At 35.3% G+C, this 16,197-nt stretch overlaps 1 protein-coding gene across 5 annotated transcripts in view; it reads right to left on the reverse strand.

The window, feature by feature from the left end:
• Positions 1–1,547: 1,547 nt before the first annotated feature.
• The window catches only part of sgce (sarcoglycan, epsilon), a 31,903-nt gene continuing 17,253 nt past the window's right edge, over positions 1,548–16,197 (reverse strand). For 3 of the 5 annotated variants that reach the window (XM_030146819.1, XM_030146818.1, XM_030146822.1), the window contains 7 exons: positions 15,681–15,843; positions 12,094–12,308; positions 11,572–11,598; positions 10,460–10,648; positions 7,728–7,771; positions 5,072–5,109; positions 1,548–1,934 (listed from right to left, as the gene is read on the reverse strand). In XM_030146819.1, the coding sequence (XP_030002679.1) occupies positions 1,884–1,934; positions 5,072–5,109; positions 7,728–7,771; positions 10,460–10,648; positions 11,572–11,598; positions 12,094–12,308; positions 15,681–15,843 (727 nt within the window). In that variant the 3' untranslated portion in view covers positions 1,548–1,883. The remainder of the gene's footprint in view (positions 1,935–5,071; positions 5,110–7,727; positions 7,772–10,459; positions 10,649–11,571; positions 11,599–12,093; positions 12,309–15,680; positions 15,844–16,197) is intronic. The other 2 variants (XM_030146821.1, XM_030146820.1) reach the window with 2 other exon arrangements.

Genomic DNA, 16,197 nt, shown 5'->3' on the forward strand with positions numbered 1-16,197 from the left:
TTTTCTGTACTATAACAAAGGTTTTCATCATATAACCCGTCACGTTGCATAATAATAATAATACCAGACTGTGGTGTAAGTCGTTTTCTACAAATTTATGTAGCTTCTCTATAAAAGATAAAGAGTCGGACCACGAACACACATTTAAACCTGTTTTTTTTTTTTTTTTTTTTTTTTTCTCTCACTCCGACGGAACAAACCGTCAGCAGGTTTCCAAGGTTTTTCACCTGTCACTTCTCTGACGTTGTACAGTTGGGGTTGTATTCTCAAACCGAGTAAGAGCCAAGTCAGTTTGTAATTACTATAACCAGTCTTCACCTCGTATAGACGAAGATGGCTTTTCCACATCGCAGTTTCCATCGATGTGTAAAGTTTACTGATCTGTTTTCACATCTATTACTGATCAACAGCTATGAATTTGCTAATTGTTTCAGGCCTTAATAGATCTTTTTTGGTCGTGTAAAAGCAACAACTATTTATACTCTTGTGCAGGGCCTCTTTGAAATGTTACATGTACATTTTTTGTGATGTCTTAAAAATGTGAAATGTATCCATATTATTTATAAATACCTTTATTCTGTTGTAAATTGTTAATAATACCTTCGTAAAAATGTGTCGTTTTGGCTTTTTCCCGCTTTTTTTCAGACAAAATCACTTCATTTGTGCCATTCAGACATAGTTTCTTTTTTTTATTATTGAGCCACTCATTATTTAACAAATGATTTAAGGATTTATTATTATCATCATGTGGCACATTACATATAATTAATAACAAATTTTTTTTTGTAAAAGTCCCTTTTCCTTAAAGAGGTCTACGTATTCTCACAACAGTTTGGGTGCGTTTGATTCGTGCACCGCCCTATGCTTGGTGCATTAAACCAGTGATAAAGTGATTAATGTGTGTTTTTAACTAAGCCAAGGCACAATAATTTCTCTAATCCACAGAGACAGTGTCCTTCATTTTACAGCCTTGTCGTGTATTATTATTCTGATCATAAACTTCGCATTACTGCACCGTGCCGTAGTTGGACAATGGCTGCATTAATTCATTAACCCTTTCATGCAATATGTCCAGATTTGCTGACACATAGTTTAAGCTCATTTTCCAAAGGGTTATAAAGGCAATATTCTCCAAACCACATGGGGGCAGTCTCTATCGACACTAAGCAATACAAAGGGAAAAAATATCATCTTAGTTTTAGAATTTGGACTGCTCTGTAATCTCATAAAGTTAACCTCCTAAGACCCAGCTATGGGTTTGTGGACAAGAGTTTCACAGCTTTACAGAAAAAACAAACAAAAACACTGTCCACCACAAAGGACATTCCATAAAAATTTTTAAAAAATGCATCTGAAAAAACTGTTGCATCATCATGTTTCCAATATAGGCAATTATTTAATTAAAAAAAAGCCAAAACTAGTTCTTTCCTGGGTCTCAGGAGGTTAAATATCTTCTTAATAAAGCCATATTTAAAAAAAAAAAAAAAAAAAAATTCAAAATGCATTTCAACTTTAGCCTAATTTGAGTAATAAAATCAATCAGAAAAAAAAAATCTAAATACTTTTTTTCTTATTCATACATGAAACGGTGGATTAATGCATCACTGGGTGAGTGCACTGACACAAATGAAACGCACCCCTAACGCTGCGAGACTGACTGTGCAAAGCAAGTACAAATACAGAGTTTCTGGGTTTTTCTTTACATTTACACAAAATAATACAAAATAGAACTTTACAATCTGCTAAGCTTTCACACTTTGACTGATCAAGGTGTAAGTGCAAATGGACACTAATAAATCTTGGTAAAGACACCGTTGAGGCATGCAGATTGGCACGGATGTTAGAAAAAGCAAAGGTCGACACGGGACGAAATAGACTCCTGGTCACAAATTCAGTGCTTCGGCCACTTTTCTCTCTTCAGGAATACCATTTACCTGAAATAAACCAGAAAAACACATGTAAAAGAAGAGGTCACCAGGACTAAGAATAACAGTGTGTGTGTTCTCAGGTACAGATCACTAGTGTTGTAGTATTTACAGACCACTTCATGAAGGTCTGATCTGTCTCATCCATATTTTCATTCATTCTGCTGCAGTTTAACCCATAAAGACCCAGTGCTACTTTAGTGGCTGTTCCCAAATTCATTTTCTCTCTATTTAACCTTTTTTATCACCATTTATTATACGGCTAAAATTTGCTTAGAGGTCTTATTTATGTCTTTGTGCATAAGAAATCAATAGAAGTGAATCCCCAAAGGAACTTTGTGTTGGTAAATTACAGGATTTCAGTTCTGTTCAACATGTTGATGGTCATATGAACTGTTTTCAGCTCAAAAATGTCCAATTTCATCACAATTAATGCTATATTTTCATGTCACAAATGGCCAAGTTATATTTGAACTGAATTTACCTGAAAAACAATATTCTATTCTTTTAGATTCCCTAATTTTTCTAACCAGATTATAAGATAAGATATTCCTTTATTGATCCCACAATGGGGAAATTCACAGTGTTGTCAGCAGCATAAAACATACACATAAACATACACATATACGTAAAACAAACAGTCATATAAATTTGAATAAAAAAGTGTTTAAAAAGGAGAGTGCAAATATGGTTTGATATGATGTAGTACAATGGTTATAAATATAAAAAAAAAATATATACATATAAATACGGATTTGAATATATACAACATAAATGGAATGGAGGGAGGGTTGTTATTACACCACATATGTGGTGATCTTCTGGGAGCAGGACTGATTGTGGAGTCTGACAGCAGAGGGAAGGATCTGCGGTATCTATATATACTATATCTATATATACTACATATCATATTTTATGTTTACAGGTTCAATATGGAGTATGGTGCTGATCCATCCTGCTTATGTTACGCCAATACATACATTAAGAATGTCACACGTCACTTTTTAAATCAACAGTTTTCTAATAATAAGCATTTTTATAAAGAAATAACAATTCTATATTGTTATTTCCTCTTTAGTATGATGATAAACTATACAATAAATAATTCTGATCCTAGTTTTTGCACAGGGATCATTTGTGGAAACGGTGACATGGCTGCAGAGCATCAGTATGATGGGATCTGTAACAACCATGTCACATCCGTCCACTGACGCATTTAGTGTTTTTGTGTCAGCTGTTATTGTTTTAGATCCACAATACTAACATTTATGAATAAGAGGAGAATTAGCAATAGTAAGTCTATAAGTTTATTCCTAATAAAGTACTGGTACTGACCAGAGCATCATGGGTAATGTCATGTCCGTCCACCAGCAAAAGTTTTCACATACACGTGCTATTCAAAATCCAGTATTTCTGAAAATATAGCTTCCACTGTCAAATAATATCAGTAGTCTGTACACAAATGGATTAGCATTATTTCAACACAGTTCTATACATTTCTTACAACTTTTTTTTTTTTTTTCACAAAAATGGCCACTCATTTGACCCCCTAAGTAAATTTTAGCTGAATAATATTATCCTCTGTATTTTGCTTTTTTCTGTTAAAATCAGGTATTTTCCTGTATTTATTTCACTGATCATGTAGATGTTCATAAAAGCTCAGATTATTTTATCAGAAACAGAGAAAACTGAAGGAAAAAAATGACTTTTTCAGCAAAATATCATTAACTGAACATAATCCACGTGTGTCCATCTGCTGTCGTTGATCCAACTCCATGGGTTTTACTGGTGAATCAATGTTGTAGAAGATGACAGTGTTTCCACGGTAACTACGGAGCCTCTGAACGTCCACATAGGTCATATCAGATAATCATGAAAAGATGACAAACTGCATTTTACACTAATTATTTACATGCATTGATAGGATTAATGGATCAGAGGTTATTAAACAGTTTAGATCAGTAGATGCTTTTGGTCCCCAGTGTCTGGGTCTTTATGGGTTCATTTAAGACCAGTCAACACATTCACTAGACCACTGAATTTCCTGTCTGATTTATTAGTTGACACTGATATTAACATTTCATCCAAAACTCTCTGCTTCTAACACATCAAATAAGGTAAAAAGTTTAGGAGAAGAGGTTGTTTCTATTTGGAGGAGTACAAATGAGAACTAAAATGTATATTATCAGAATAACGTCATAATACTTAGAGGAAACATATAATATTATGAGAATTTGGCAATATGTTTGTTATTTAACAAAAATTGCAATATTATTAGATTAAAATACTATTTGGAGAAAAAAATCAGAGTTTACAAGAATAAATTTGAATATTTTGAGAAAAAAATTCATAATACAATGAGAACAAAGTTGAAATATTTGGAGAAAGAAGTCATTACATGAATAAAATTAGAATTTTGGAGAAAAATAAAATTTCAGGATATAATATATAAAGTAAAAAAATTGTTAAAATAAATCACAATATTTCACAAACAAAGCCATAATGTTTGGAGAAACGTTGAAATATTTCCCGCCAAAAAAAAAAAACCCAAAACATTACAATATAATGAGAATAAAGATGGAATATTCTTAATATTACATTAAGAAAGTAGGAATATTTCAAGAAAAAAAAAAAAATCACACTGAGCATTCTTATGAAATTTGCAGTATTTGGAGGAAAAGGTCACAACATAATGAGAATAAAGTCGTAATTATGTGAAAAACTTAGTTACTGACGGTTACAGCTGGTATTAAATATGTCAAATTTACCATCTGACCCAAACAGGTTTGTATCGGCCGTTGTATTATTTAACAGTTATTTCTACATACAGATAAAATTAGAACGTTATTCTTAAAATATCTGGATTTTTTTTATTCACTGAATGACCCTAAAACTTCACATTTATTCTGTCCGTGTTTGTCTCATCACCTCTATGATTTTTATGTCAATTTTATATAAATGTTCCACTCATACCATCCTATAATAATCCTGTATTTGTGTATGTATTTACAAGACTTGGATGTCATTCTACTGCTGCTTTGGTCTTGATATGAGCCTGGACTGGAACAGAACAGAACAGACTACAGAGGATGCTTCAGGTGCTTTGGTAAATAATAATAATCCCCTGGTGTTGTGGTGTCACCTACCTCCAGCCTCCGAAACGTCGACATGACATAATTTTCTCCTTTGTTAGCAGTGAACAGAGAGCGACAGCAGGTTAGTGCTGGGATCATCATGCAGCTGAACACACAGTGAACACAGGGGGGCGCTCACACACCGACATTACAACCAACACCACTGTTAGTGGTCTCACACACACACACACACACACACATACACACACACACACACACACACACACAGCTCAAAACGACATGCAAAGCTCTCATGCCTGATTTCTTAAAGAGCCATAGCAACAATGATTGAGCCACAGTAATCTAGACTCAAGTGGATCGTATGTGGATGATTTTTGATTTAACAGTAATAATAAAGAGAGGAAATGGAAAGGAAAAGGGTTGTAAGGTTCCAAGTCAAAGATGAAATACTGTTCTGACATATCATTAGATCTGTAGTATAATAGCTGAAGTCATCATTTTGACCAAATTGTGATATCTGCATAAAAGGAATCAGCAGTGTTAGGAGAGTAAAGTTAGGCTGATTTCAACAATTTGGCCAAAAATATGACTTGGGCAATTCTGCTATGAGGCTATCGATGTCATTAGCCTCACAGCATAACTGCCTAAGTCATAGACTATGTGGACAAAGGTATCGGAACACGTTGAATTCAGGTGTTTTTCTAACAGGGGTCTGGGATACAAAACAATAATCTGCTAAAATGTGCTTAGAGGTCTTATTTATGTCTTTGTGCATAAGAAATCAATAGAAGTGAATCCCCAAAGGAACTTTGTGTTGGTAAATGCAAGTTCTGCAAATGTACAGGATTTCAGTTCTGTTCAACATGTGGATGGTCATATGAACTATGTTTTCAGCTCAAAAATGTCCAATTTCATCACAATTAATGCTATATTTTCATGTCACAAATGGCCAAGTTATATTTGAACAGAATTTACCTGAAAAACAAATATTCTATTCTTTTAGATTCCCCAATTTTTCTTACCAGATTATATATTACATGTCACATGTTTTATTTTTACAGGTTCAATATGGAGTATGGTGCTGATCCATCCTGCTTATGTTACACCAATACATACATTAAGAATGTCACACGTCACTTTTTAAATCAACAGTTTTCTAATAATAAGCATTTTTATAAAGAAATAACAATTCTATATTGTTATTTCCTCTTTAGTATGATGATAAACTATACAATAAATAATTCTGATCCTAGTTTTTGCACAAGGATCATTAGTGTAAACAGTGACATGGCTGCTGAGCATCAGTATGATGGGATCTGTAACAACCATGTCACATCCGTCCACTGCCACATTTTGTGTTTTTGTGTCAGCTGTTATTGTTTTAGATCCACAATACTAACATTTATGAATAAGAGGAGAATTAGCACTAGTAAGTATATAAGTTTATTACTAATAAAGTACTGGTTCTGACCAGAGCATCATGGGTAATGTCACGTCCGTCCACCAGCAAAAGTTTTCACATACACGTGCTATTCAAAATCCAATATTTCTGAAAATATAGCTTCCACTGTCAAATAATATCAGTAGTCTGTGCACAAATGGATTAGCATTATTTCAACACAGTTCTATGCATTTCTTACAACTTTTTTTTTGACAAAAATGGCCACTCATTTGACCCCCTAAGGAAATTTTAGCAGTAATACAAAACAAATATAATATAGTTTTATAATGTGATAAATATATTGATTATTAATATTGATGTTTATATCTCAGATCATGATGAACAGGACATCTTACATCTGTAGTCATGATGTGTCCCAATATTTATGTCCAAATAGTTTATAAACATCAATACTTCCATAAAATTTAATGGGAGATTTTTCTTCCTAAGTTAGATATGAAGAAAGTAGATGGTTAGTTGTTATTAAGTCAGAGCACAAATAATATTTTAGAAATTTAGGGGTAGAACACTTAAAATCATAGTATATACTCCTGATCAAAATTGTAAGACCAGCTGAAAAAAACCTCAGCAGTGACGGTGCGTTGTGAGAGGCCTTGCTTATGCAGCTCAACAATCTGACCATATTCAGAGAAAGTTTTTTGCCTTTGCCATCAGGAGGTCATGACAGTGTGAATACCTGGCAGAAAATGACACCGAATCCACATTTTTGTGCAGATTTTGGCTTTTAAAGGCTGTGGTCTTCAACTTTTGATCAGCTGATGAACAGTCCATTTCAGTTTAACTATTGTTTACAATAAGTTGCTTATTAATTTTCTTTTTTTTTTTTTTTGTCTCGCTCCCATTTCTTTTTGCATTTTGAAACTCTACTTAGAACCTTCTTAAGATCCAACAGTGCGAAATGTAAATTCATGCAATTTTTCAACTGGTCTTAAAATTTTGATCAGGAGTGTGTATGTATAAAACTATCTCTGAGGCATTTCGGAAAAACAAACATAACAATTTAAACCAAACTAACCAATGCAATGATATTAACCCAATATAAAACTATATTCTGACATTTGTCATTATTGTTTGGTATCCCAGACCCCTGTTAGAAAAGAAACACCTGCATTCAACGTGTCCCAATACTTTTGTCCATATAAGTCATAAGCTACCATGCTATGAGGCTAACGACATGCTTCTGTACCATGAGTAAACGGTCATTACAGAGTCAGATAAAAGCACATGGATAAAGGTCGGACTAACCTGATGGCCGCTGCTGTGGTATTGTAATCTGGTTTTGAAGGTTCCTGAAATCATAAACAGTGATTTCATGGTAAACAGGTCTTTCTGTATCATGTGAAAGCGTATTGTACATTAGCAGATTTTTCTTAAGTCCATTAAGAAAAATCATGGGACGGCCTGAACCTCTTAAGCTATAGTCGTATTTTCCACAGGCCTGACTCGCATACCGCAGCTTTAGAGGTAAATATGTTTAGAAAGCACTGAAAACATGATTAAAAGATAATGGTTTTGCTCAGACTTAATAATTATGCCTGTAAGCCGTGTACGTCTACGTGCCGGCTAATGAACCCGAGTGGATGAATGAACTGTACATTAGACGGATCCCAAGAAAGAGGAATCTAAAAGGGAGAAATAAATGTTAATATGTTGACATATTGCACCCAAGTCGAAACAGTTCTACATAAATAGTGATAAAGCAGCCCTGGATTTGTTCACCTCTTACTCTGATCATATATTGAGGTCCTTGAAAATGATATCATTGGTAAATCATTGATGAAAAAAAAACAAGTGCATTTTGACCACTCTGACCTGCCTCTCACTGCTCTGCAATTTATCCTCCTTCTGAAAATATAAAGAATAAAGACGTTCAATAAGAGCTCAGGTTAGACTTTTTCTAGTCACTTTGATCTAATGTGCAGTAAATCAACAAAATGAACACTTACATCCAAAATATTCTTGTTCTGAAATCAGACAGCGTTCTCTAATATGAATGTTCCGCACTGGATTAAACCAACGATATAAGAAGTGATTAAAATGAAAAATTACTAGAGATGCATGAATATCAATGAACATTAGCATCAACAACAGATACTTACTGAAATCGTCCAACATTGGTATCTGTTTAGAACAGGGGCGTCAAACTCATTTTATTTTTTTTGGATCAGTAAAATAATAAATATAATAACCTAGAAATAATGTCAACGCCAAACTGTTTCCTATGTTTTAGAGAGGAGAAAGTAAAATTACATTATGAAAATGTCAACAAAGTATCCTTTAAAAAATGTGAAAAACAACCTGAATTTTTTAAAGAAAATTAAGTGCGATTTTAACAATCATGCCTTATCTTTTATGTGCGTTACAACCTACAGATCACAGTTATACAGACGCACTAGAAAAAACATTCAGTAACAGGCAGAACACTGTAAAAATTACACCTACTTCATTTAAACGGGTCATATTTTGCTAAACCCACTTTTATTAGTGTTTGATTCATTTATTTGTGTATTTGGGGACCGTAATAGTACAAAAAGTTTGAATTTGAACCCTCCAGGTGCTGCAAAGCTATCTTTATATTCATTCTGGCACAAATCGAGTGGTTTTCTACAATCTGTTTTAACTCCTGTTTAATTTGTTACGTCTATAATTAGTTACGTCACAACATTTGCGCATATAAGGTCAAGACTTCCAACGAACATTCCTCTGAGAATGCCATAATTGTTTGTCAGCAGCAGCGGTTGTAGTAAAAACTGAAAATATGTCCAAACTTCGAGCCGATTACCTAAAACGTTCAGTTGCTGGTTAAACTGGACAGAAAGCACAGACAACAACCTGGAGGGGGCGGGGCCTTAAGTGGCTCATGTGCATTTAAAGGGCCAGCGCTCAAAATGACCTTTCTGGTGTCATTACTCAGAAATAGGGTTGAAGAAGGACCTGTGGAGTTGAATTAATGAAGAATTCAAACCCAAGCATAGCATTTACGTATTTATTTATTTATTGTTTAATTTATTATTTATTATTATTATTATTTATAACATTGTTTATTTATGTAGACCACAGGGAAATGTTTTAAAATGTATAATTCTATTTAACAAAAAAAAAAAAAAAGCAAAATATGACTCCTTTGAGATATTTCAGGTTGTTCATATTTGTTCAGGTTAATCTCATTTTTTGTTTACAGATTACAGAGGTGTCATTATTTATAGGTTATTATGATGGTATTTTACTGGTCTGACCTGCTTCAGATTGAACTCTTTTGAATGTGGAACCTGAACTAAAATGATTTTGACACCTTTGACTCTAAGTATCTCACTCTAATTTTTGCATTTCACAAATTCATCCCACGGGCCTGACTGGACCCTTTGACAGGCCGGTTTTGGCCCACAGCCCATATATTTGACACCCCTGGTCTAGTGGTCAAGGAGATGTCACTCTCATAGTGGTAGTGCTAAATATTTATGTGTTGTGTTATATTATAATGACATTATGACATCTGCCATTCCACTCCACTCTGTTGTAAATATGTATATAATCTGTATAGTTTTAATACTTTTATTATTATTATTATTATTATTGTAGATTGTTTTTTGCACTATGCACACTTTTTCTTGCACTTTATTCTGGTTCTGCCTTGACCATTGAATTACACCTTGTAAGATCAATAAAGTCTAGTCTAATCTAATCTAGAGGGGGTTTTTTTTCTTCATAAATTTGTATGATTTTAACGTCCTATTTTAAAATTTGTAATAAAAAATCCTCTTTTACTTCATACAACAGAAGGGATAGTGACAAAAACAAATCAATAAAGAGAAAACAACATCACTATCAGTATCTATTGGCTTGTAACTAGTATCTGTAACCTGTTAAATTTCAGTATTGAAGCTTCAACAACACTGATTTTGTGAAAATTCCGTTCAAAATTGCTTTGCGATGTAAACCTCCTTCTGATCGTTATGTGCGACACTGTGTGAACTCACGTCTGTGTCTGCATGAGGGGCATGCTGGTGGTCTCGTAGTTGTCGGGGTGGATGGGCGGCACCACCTCGCCGCTGACCGGGTTGAAGACGGGCAACGTGGACAGGGGCCAGGAGATTTCTCTGTTCTTAGACATGCTCCGCAGCTCCTTGGTGGACTTCTGGATGGAACTGTGGTGAACCAGTTGGATACTGGGAGAAAAGAGACGCAGTAAAGAGATGAAAATGTTTTCCTGTGGGTGTCACGGGTGGTGTCGTGTCCCAAAAAGCTGGTACACAAAGATTTATTTAGTAAAGTACAGTCACAATCTTTGACTGTGTCGCTATGGAAACCTGCCTTTAGTTTATGCATGCATGACAGAAAAAGATTAACCCTTAGATGTTTCAAAGAACAGATCAGTGAGGTGACACTTCAAATTAAAATCCATTTAAAGATTCCATGTATGTACTTGAAATATTCTAAAAATCTTGACCATTTTTCTATTATTTAAAGACGTATAACAATACACATCTATTCAAATTCATAATTTTTTTTTTTCAATGTATGGTCAAATCATAGTTCTTAATCACTATCTTCGGGAAAATAGGCCTGTTAACTACATTTAAGAAGGTGACTGTGACCATATTGAACAGAAATGTGAGATCACATTTACAATTTTTTTTTTTTTTATCTGTAAGCATTTTATCGTACTAAAATGAATTAATTCACATTTTTTAAGGCCACCGTCAATTCATCTGGATGAAACAATACTAAAATCACTCATTTCTTATATGTGTACACAACTCTCTTCCAATATTCTTATTTTTCTGTGTGTATTTTAATCTTGGCCTGTTTAGGATCGTTATATGACCCGTACGCTCAGTTTCAGAGCAATTAGTTTGTGCAAACAGCGACTAATCCCTACACTTGGTTATGAAATTTTCAGCAGCCCATTGGATGAACGAATGCCAACCGACAAGATGAGCGTGATGAATGATAATGAAAAAGCCATTAATGACAACATAGATGACACAAACGCAAACCAAAGAGAGAAAAAAAAGGAGAGGGGTGGGGGAGGGGGGACAGAAACAGGCCCAAAAAAAAGAAATAAACACAGGAGAGGTAAAACACTTACTCTGGTGTTTGCATGTTTCTTTTTTCCCTAGAAACAAAACAAAATGGATGAATTAAATACTAATATTAATAGTTAAAGAGACATCTACACACAGGTGTATGGAGGTGTTGCACATAAACAGGGTGGAGGTGGCGATGTGATATGATGTGATGTGATGTGATGTGATGTGATGTGGGGGGGGCACTTCTCTCCCAGCCTGTAAATGACGGAGCAATGAAAGGACTTATCATGGATGACTGTTCACACATGTCACAGCTATGCTTTTTAACATCACAACAAGTATGACACAATTAAAAAAAAAAAAAAAAAAAAAAGACCTGTGACAGAAAATGTATGAGTAACTGAATACAAATGGACCGTACGCCTGGATGGTAATGACAAGCTGCAATTCCAGTCCCAATTATTCCTCTTATCTCAATATCTTCACTGTCATTTCTGTCTGTTAAATGTAGCTAATGTTTGACGGGGGTGTCTGTGCAGTCACTTTAAAGATTTAAAGAATAGAAGACCGAGCACACTTACACCCCTTCCCGCCGGCAGCACATAGTGTAGCCCAGGATGAAGAAAAGAACTAGTGCCACGGCGGAGGGAATGGCCAGTGTGACAAGGAAATCGGCAAAGTAGTCCCGGCTCTTTAGAGATTCCGACGGGGGATCGTATTCCCCGAACTCAGGCAGGATCCCGGTTCCGGGGTCAGGGCGGTTAATGTACACAGGGATTACTTTGGTGATGTCCACCTAAGGAAAGAAACAAGAGTGGGGTCAGAAACCTGTGAAGATGGAAAATGAAACATTTTTAGCAACAGCACGTGATCATTGTTTACAGTAAATATCATCAGCATGTGTCTCTTTTAAAGGAGTGATATTTTGCTTTTTTTTAAATGGAATTATGTATTTTAAAACATTTCCCTGTGGTCTACATAAACTGTAAGTGCTATGATTGGGTCTGAATTCTTCATTAATTCAACTCCACAGGTCCATCTTCAACCCTATTTCTGAGTAATGACACCAGAAAGGTGGTTTTGAGCGCTGGCCCTTTAAGTGCACATGACCCCACCCCCTTCCAGGTTGTATCCCATTCAGCCACTTGAGTTCGTTAATACAACCAACAACTGAACATTTTAGGTAATCGGCTCAAAGTTTGGACATATTTTCAGTTTTTACTACAACCGCTGCTGCTGACTAACTATGTCGTACTCTGAGAAATGTTCGTCGGAAGTCTTGACCTTATATGTGCAAATGTCGTGACATAGCTAGTTATAGATGTAACAAATTAAGAAGGAATTAAAACAGGTTGTAGAAATCCACTCAATTTGTGCCAAAATGAATTTAAAGATAGCTTTGCAGCACCTGGAGGGTTCAAATTCAACCTTTTTGAACTATTAGGGTCCAAATACACAAATAAATGAACCAAAGACTAATAAAAGTGGGTTTAACAAAAAAAAAATATGACCCCTTTAAAGTTGCAGTGCTTCAGTTTTTTCGTGTCACTGGACAAATATTCTACAAGTACTTTTCCGTATGTTGTAATTCAAGTGACCTGAGAAGACCTGTGTTTTCAGGCTGCAAAAAAGTACCCAGTAATGCACAAATCAGCACTAATGTCATCTGTACTGTCTGACATACTGCACTTCTACTCTTATGTAAATATTAATATAGTCCGTAGTAGTGGTTCTCAACTGGTCTGGCTTCAGGACCCACCATCGTCCCTAAATGATAAGTCGCGATCCACAATGATAACAGTTAAACCTCTCAAATGTATTTAATAAAAAGACGGTGTGTTTTGAACCTGAGAGAATACAGAATATCACAGTATGAAAACACAGAAGACTAGTTTAATGATAAACCATAATGACCAGCAGGTGGTGATGATAAATATGGAAATAGTCCCTGTAACAATAAATTAGGTACATTTTAACCAAAACCAAAATTGTGCACTCAGTTAAAAATTAAAAGTGAATTCAGTCACTTATTCAACAATTAAACACACTGAGGTTTTTGTCCGACGTAGGTAAAACCATATCTGACGTAATCGGTGTCATACCTGAGTTTTGTCATGAAATGAATACAGTCGTAGAAAAAATTATTAGACCATCAAAAGTCATCAAAAACAATGGTTATGCAATCCAGTACTAACTCCTGTGTGTATCATGTGACTAAAACAGACAGAAAAGAAAACACGGAATGACTGAAAGCACTGTTTTTGTCAGTACAGTGCCATAAATATTGATGTAAGAGCTGAAGTGATTTTGGTTATTATCAAGAAAACATGGAAAATGGATAGATATCAGCTCTGAAATTAAACTCTGATGAGCTGTTTTTGTTGTTATCATTATATTTGTCCAAACAAATGTACCTTTAGTTGTACCAGGCATTAAAATGAACAAGAAATTGAAGAAAACAAGGGTGGTCTAATCATTTTTTCTGTGACTGTAGAAACTTCTGGGTCTTCTTTTATGCTGTGAAATGTCTGGTGTTCATTAGCATTACAGCGCATTACCGCCACCTACTGCTGGGGAGTGTGAATGGGCGGCGCTCAGCTCCATAAAGAATAAAGTACAGGACTGGTTTCTTAACGTTATTTTTTTGCCGTGACAAAGGCCGGCGACCCACTGAAAACAGGTCCGACCCACCAGCTGAGAATCACTGGTCTATAGAGTTTTATTATGACTTACTACTGTTACTACTATTTTTATATTGCTTGTCTTTCGTACTATGTTTATACATGCACATTTTCGCTTCTTGCACTTTATTGTGTTGCTGCCTTGACCAGTAAATTTCCCTGTTGTGAGATCAATAAAGTCTCATCTAATCTAATCCAGGGTCCTACAAGTTAAATTTAAGACGTTTTTAAGATTACTTAATGCCCATTTCTCAGCCTATTTCAAGGGCATACTAGCAAAAATTCCCCACTCCTAGAATTTAGGAAAATATATTGATTTACACTAGCACCTTGATTCCCATCGTTCCGAGTCATTTCTCACCTGGGGCTCCAAAGTTAGCGATAATTAGTTCTTAATTTCAATATAAATTGTTAAATTCGAACGGGTGGAACTGAGTAGACAAATGTTACTTTATTTGCAATTTGGACATTTAACAGACAAATTTAAACATAATACAGTGAACAAGTTTATGGCAATATCATTTAAGACATACCAAATTAAATTTAATACAATTTAAAGACTTTTTTAAGGTATTAAATGCAGATTGGGAAATTCAAGACTTTTTAAGACCCTGTGGGAACCCTGTAATCTAATTTAATTCCAGGTTTTTGAGAGGGTTTTTTTTTTTGACAGATAAGAGGGTTAAATATGTAATTGACAGCTGTAATAACTGATTCACCCAGACGTAACCTGAACATGGTACGACTCTACTTTACAGCTCGAGCTGGGAAAAGTTACTTCTTTCCATAACAGCATTACTCAATTTCAGCTTTATTTATATTTAGTCATTTTATTTGGACTGAGAGGAGAAAGCTGGAGAAGGAAGATTTGATTTTCACATCCCAGCCTTTTTTCTCCTGATTTCAGCTCCTGCAGCTTTAAAGGTCCCTGTGATGACTTAGGAGAACAGAGATGGAACATAATATTCAGAATTACGCTTTCATTAGTGTATTATCATCTGTAAATGAGAGTGACTGTGTTTCTGTTGCCTTAGAATGCATCATTTATATCTACAGAGAGAGCAGGAGTTTGCTGGAAACTTGCACTTCCACTTTTCTACAGTAGATCAGAACACATTTTTAACGGGTGAAATCCATTGTTAAAGGTTAATTGGCGTCACTTACTATGTAGAGTTTATGTTCCCGTGACTAAAAAGGCCAGAACAAGACAAAACTTCCACATTTTTGAGGCCACCATAGGTAAGGGGGAGGTCAGAGCTGAGTAATTTGAAATTTTATCACTTGATGCTATGTAGATAAATGACATATATTACTGTTTTCAGAGTGTTATACACACTAATGAAAACTTAATTAAGAATATAGGATCAAATTTCTCCAATCAGATCCTCCTAATACACACTAGACCTTTAACTGCAAATATTGCGTTTTCTTATTGGTTATGCTTTCCTCAAAATAAAGCACTGTAATTCAGCCAAGAGAATCCTCACCAGGGAAATCTTACACCAGTCGATGTGAAACTGAGCTCTGAACTTCTTGTCACAGCTGATGACGGGTTCCATCTCCTGACTGCAACGCAACTGGTTATGAGGACTCTCCACCTCCCGAAGGCACGACGAGAACGGAACGTCAGCACCAACCATCACATACACTCTGAGGAGAGGGAGAGGAGGAGGAAGAGGAGGAGAGGAGACGAAATGAGATGAGAAAACGAGAGGAGAGGGGAGGAAACAAGAGAAGTGGATTCAGTTTTCAGGATTCATCATTCTCGTTGTGAAATTCACTTGATTAAAACAGAATTAAACTCCCCCAGTCGAAGCATGAATACAATAAACCAAACAAATACTAAAACAGCAATTTAGGACCAAACAGTTTCCACCAAGTGAACACAGAACATCCTGCTCACACATAATCTCCACAAAGTCCCCAGTGTTTCTGGTTCACGTCTAAACCCTGAGTCAAGCTGTCATCAGTCCAGTGAACATCAGGGCCATGTCCTCTGACCCA

The sequence above is a fragment of the Sphaeramia orbicularis genome, chromosome 11 (assembly GCF_902148855.1).
Source record: "Sphaeramia orbicularis chromosome 11, fSphaOr1.1, whole genome shotgun sequence".
Taxonomy (NCBI): domain Eukaryota; kingdom Metazoa; phylum Chordata; class Actinopteri; order Kurtiformes; family Apogonidae; genus Sphaeramia; species Sphaeramia orbicularis.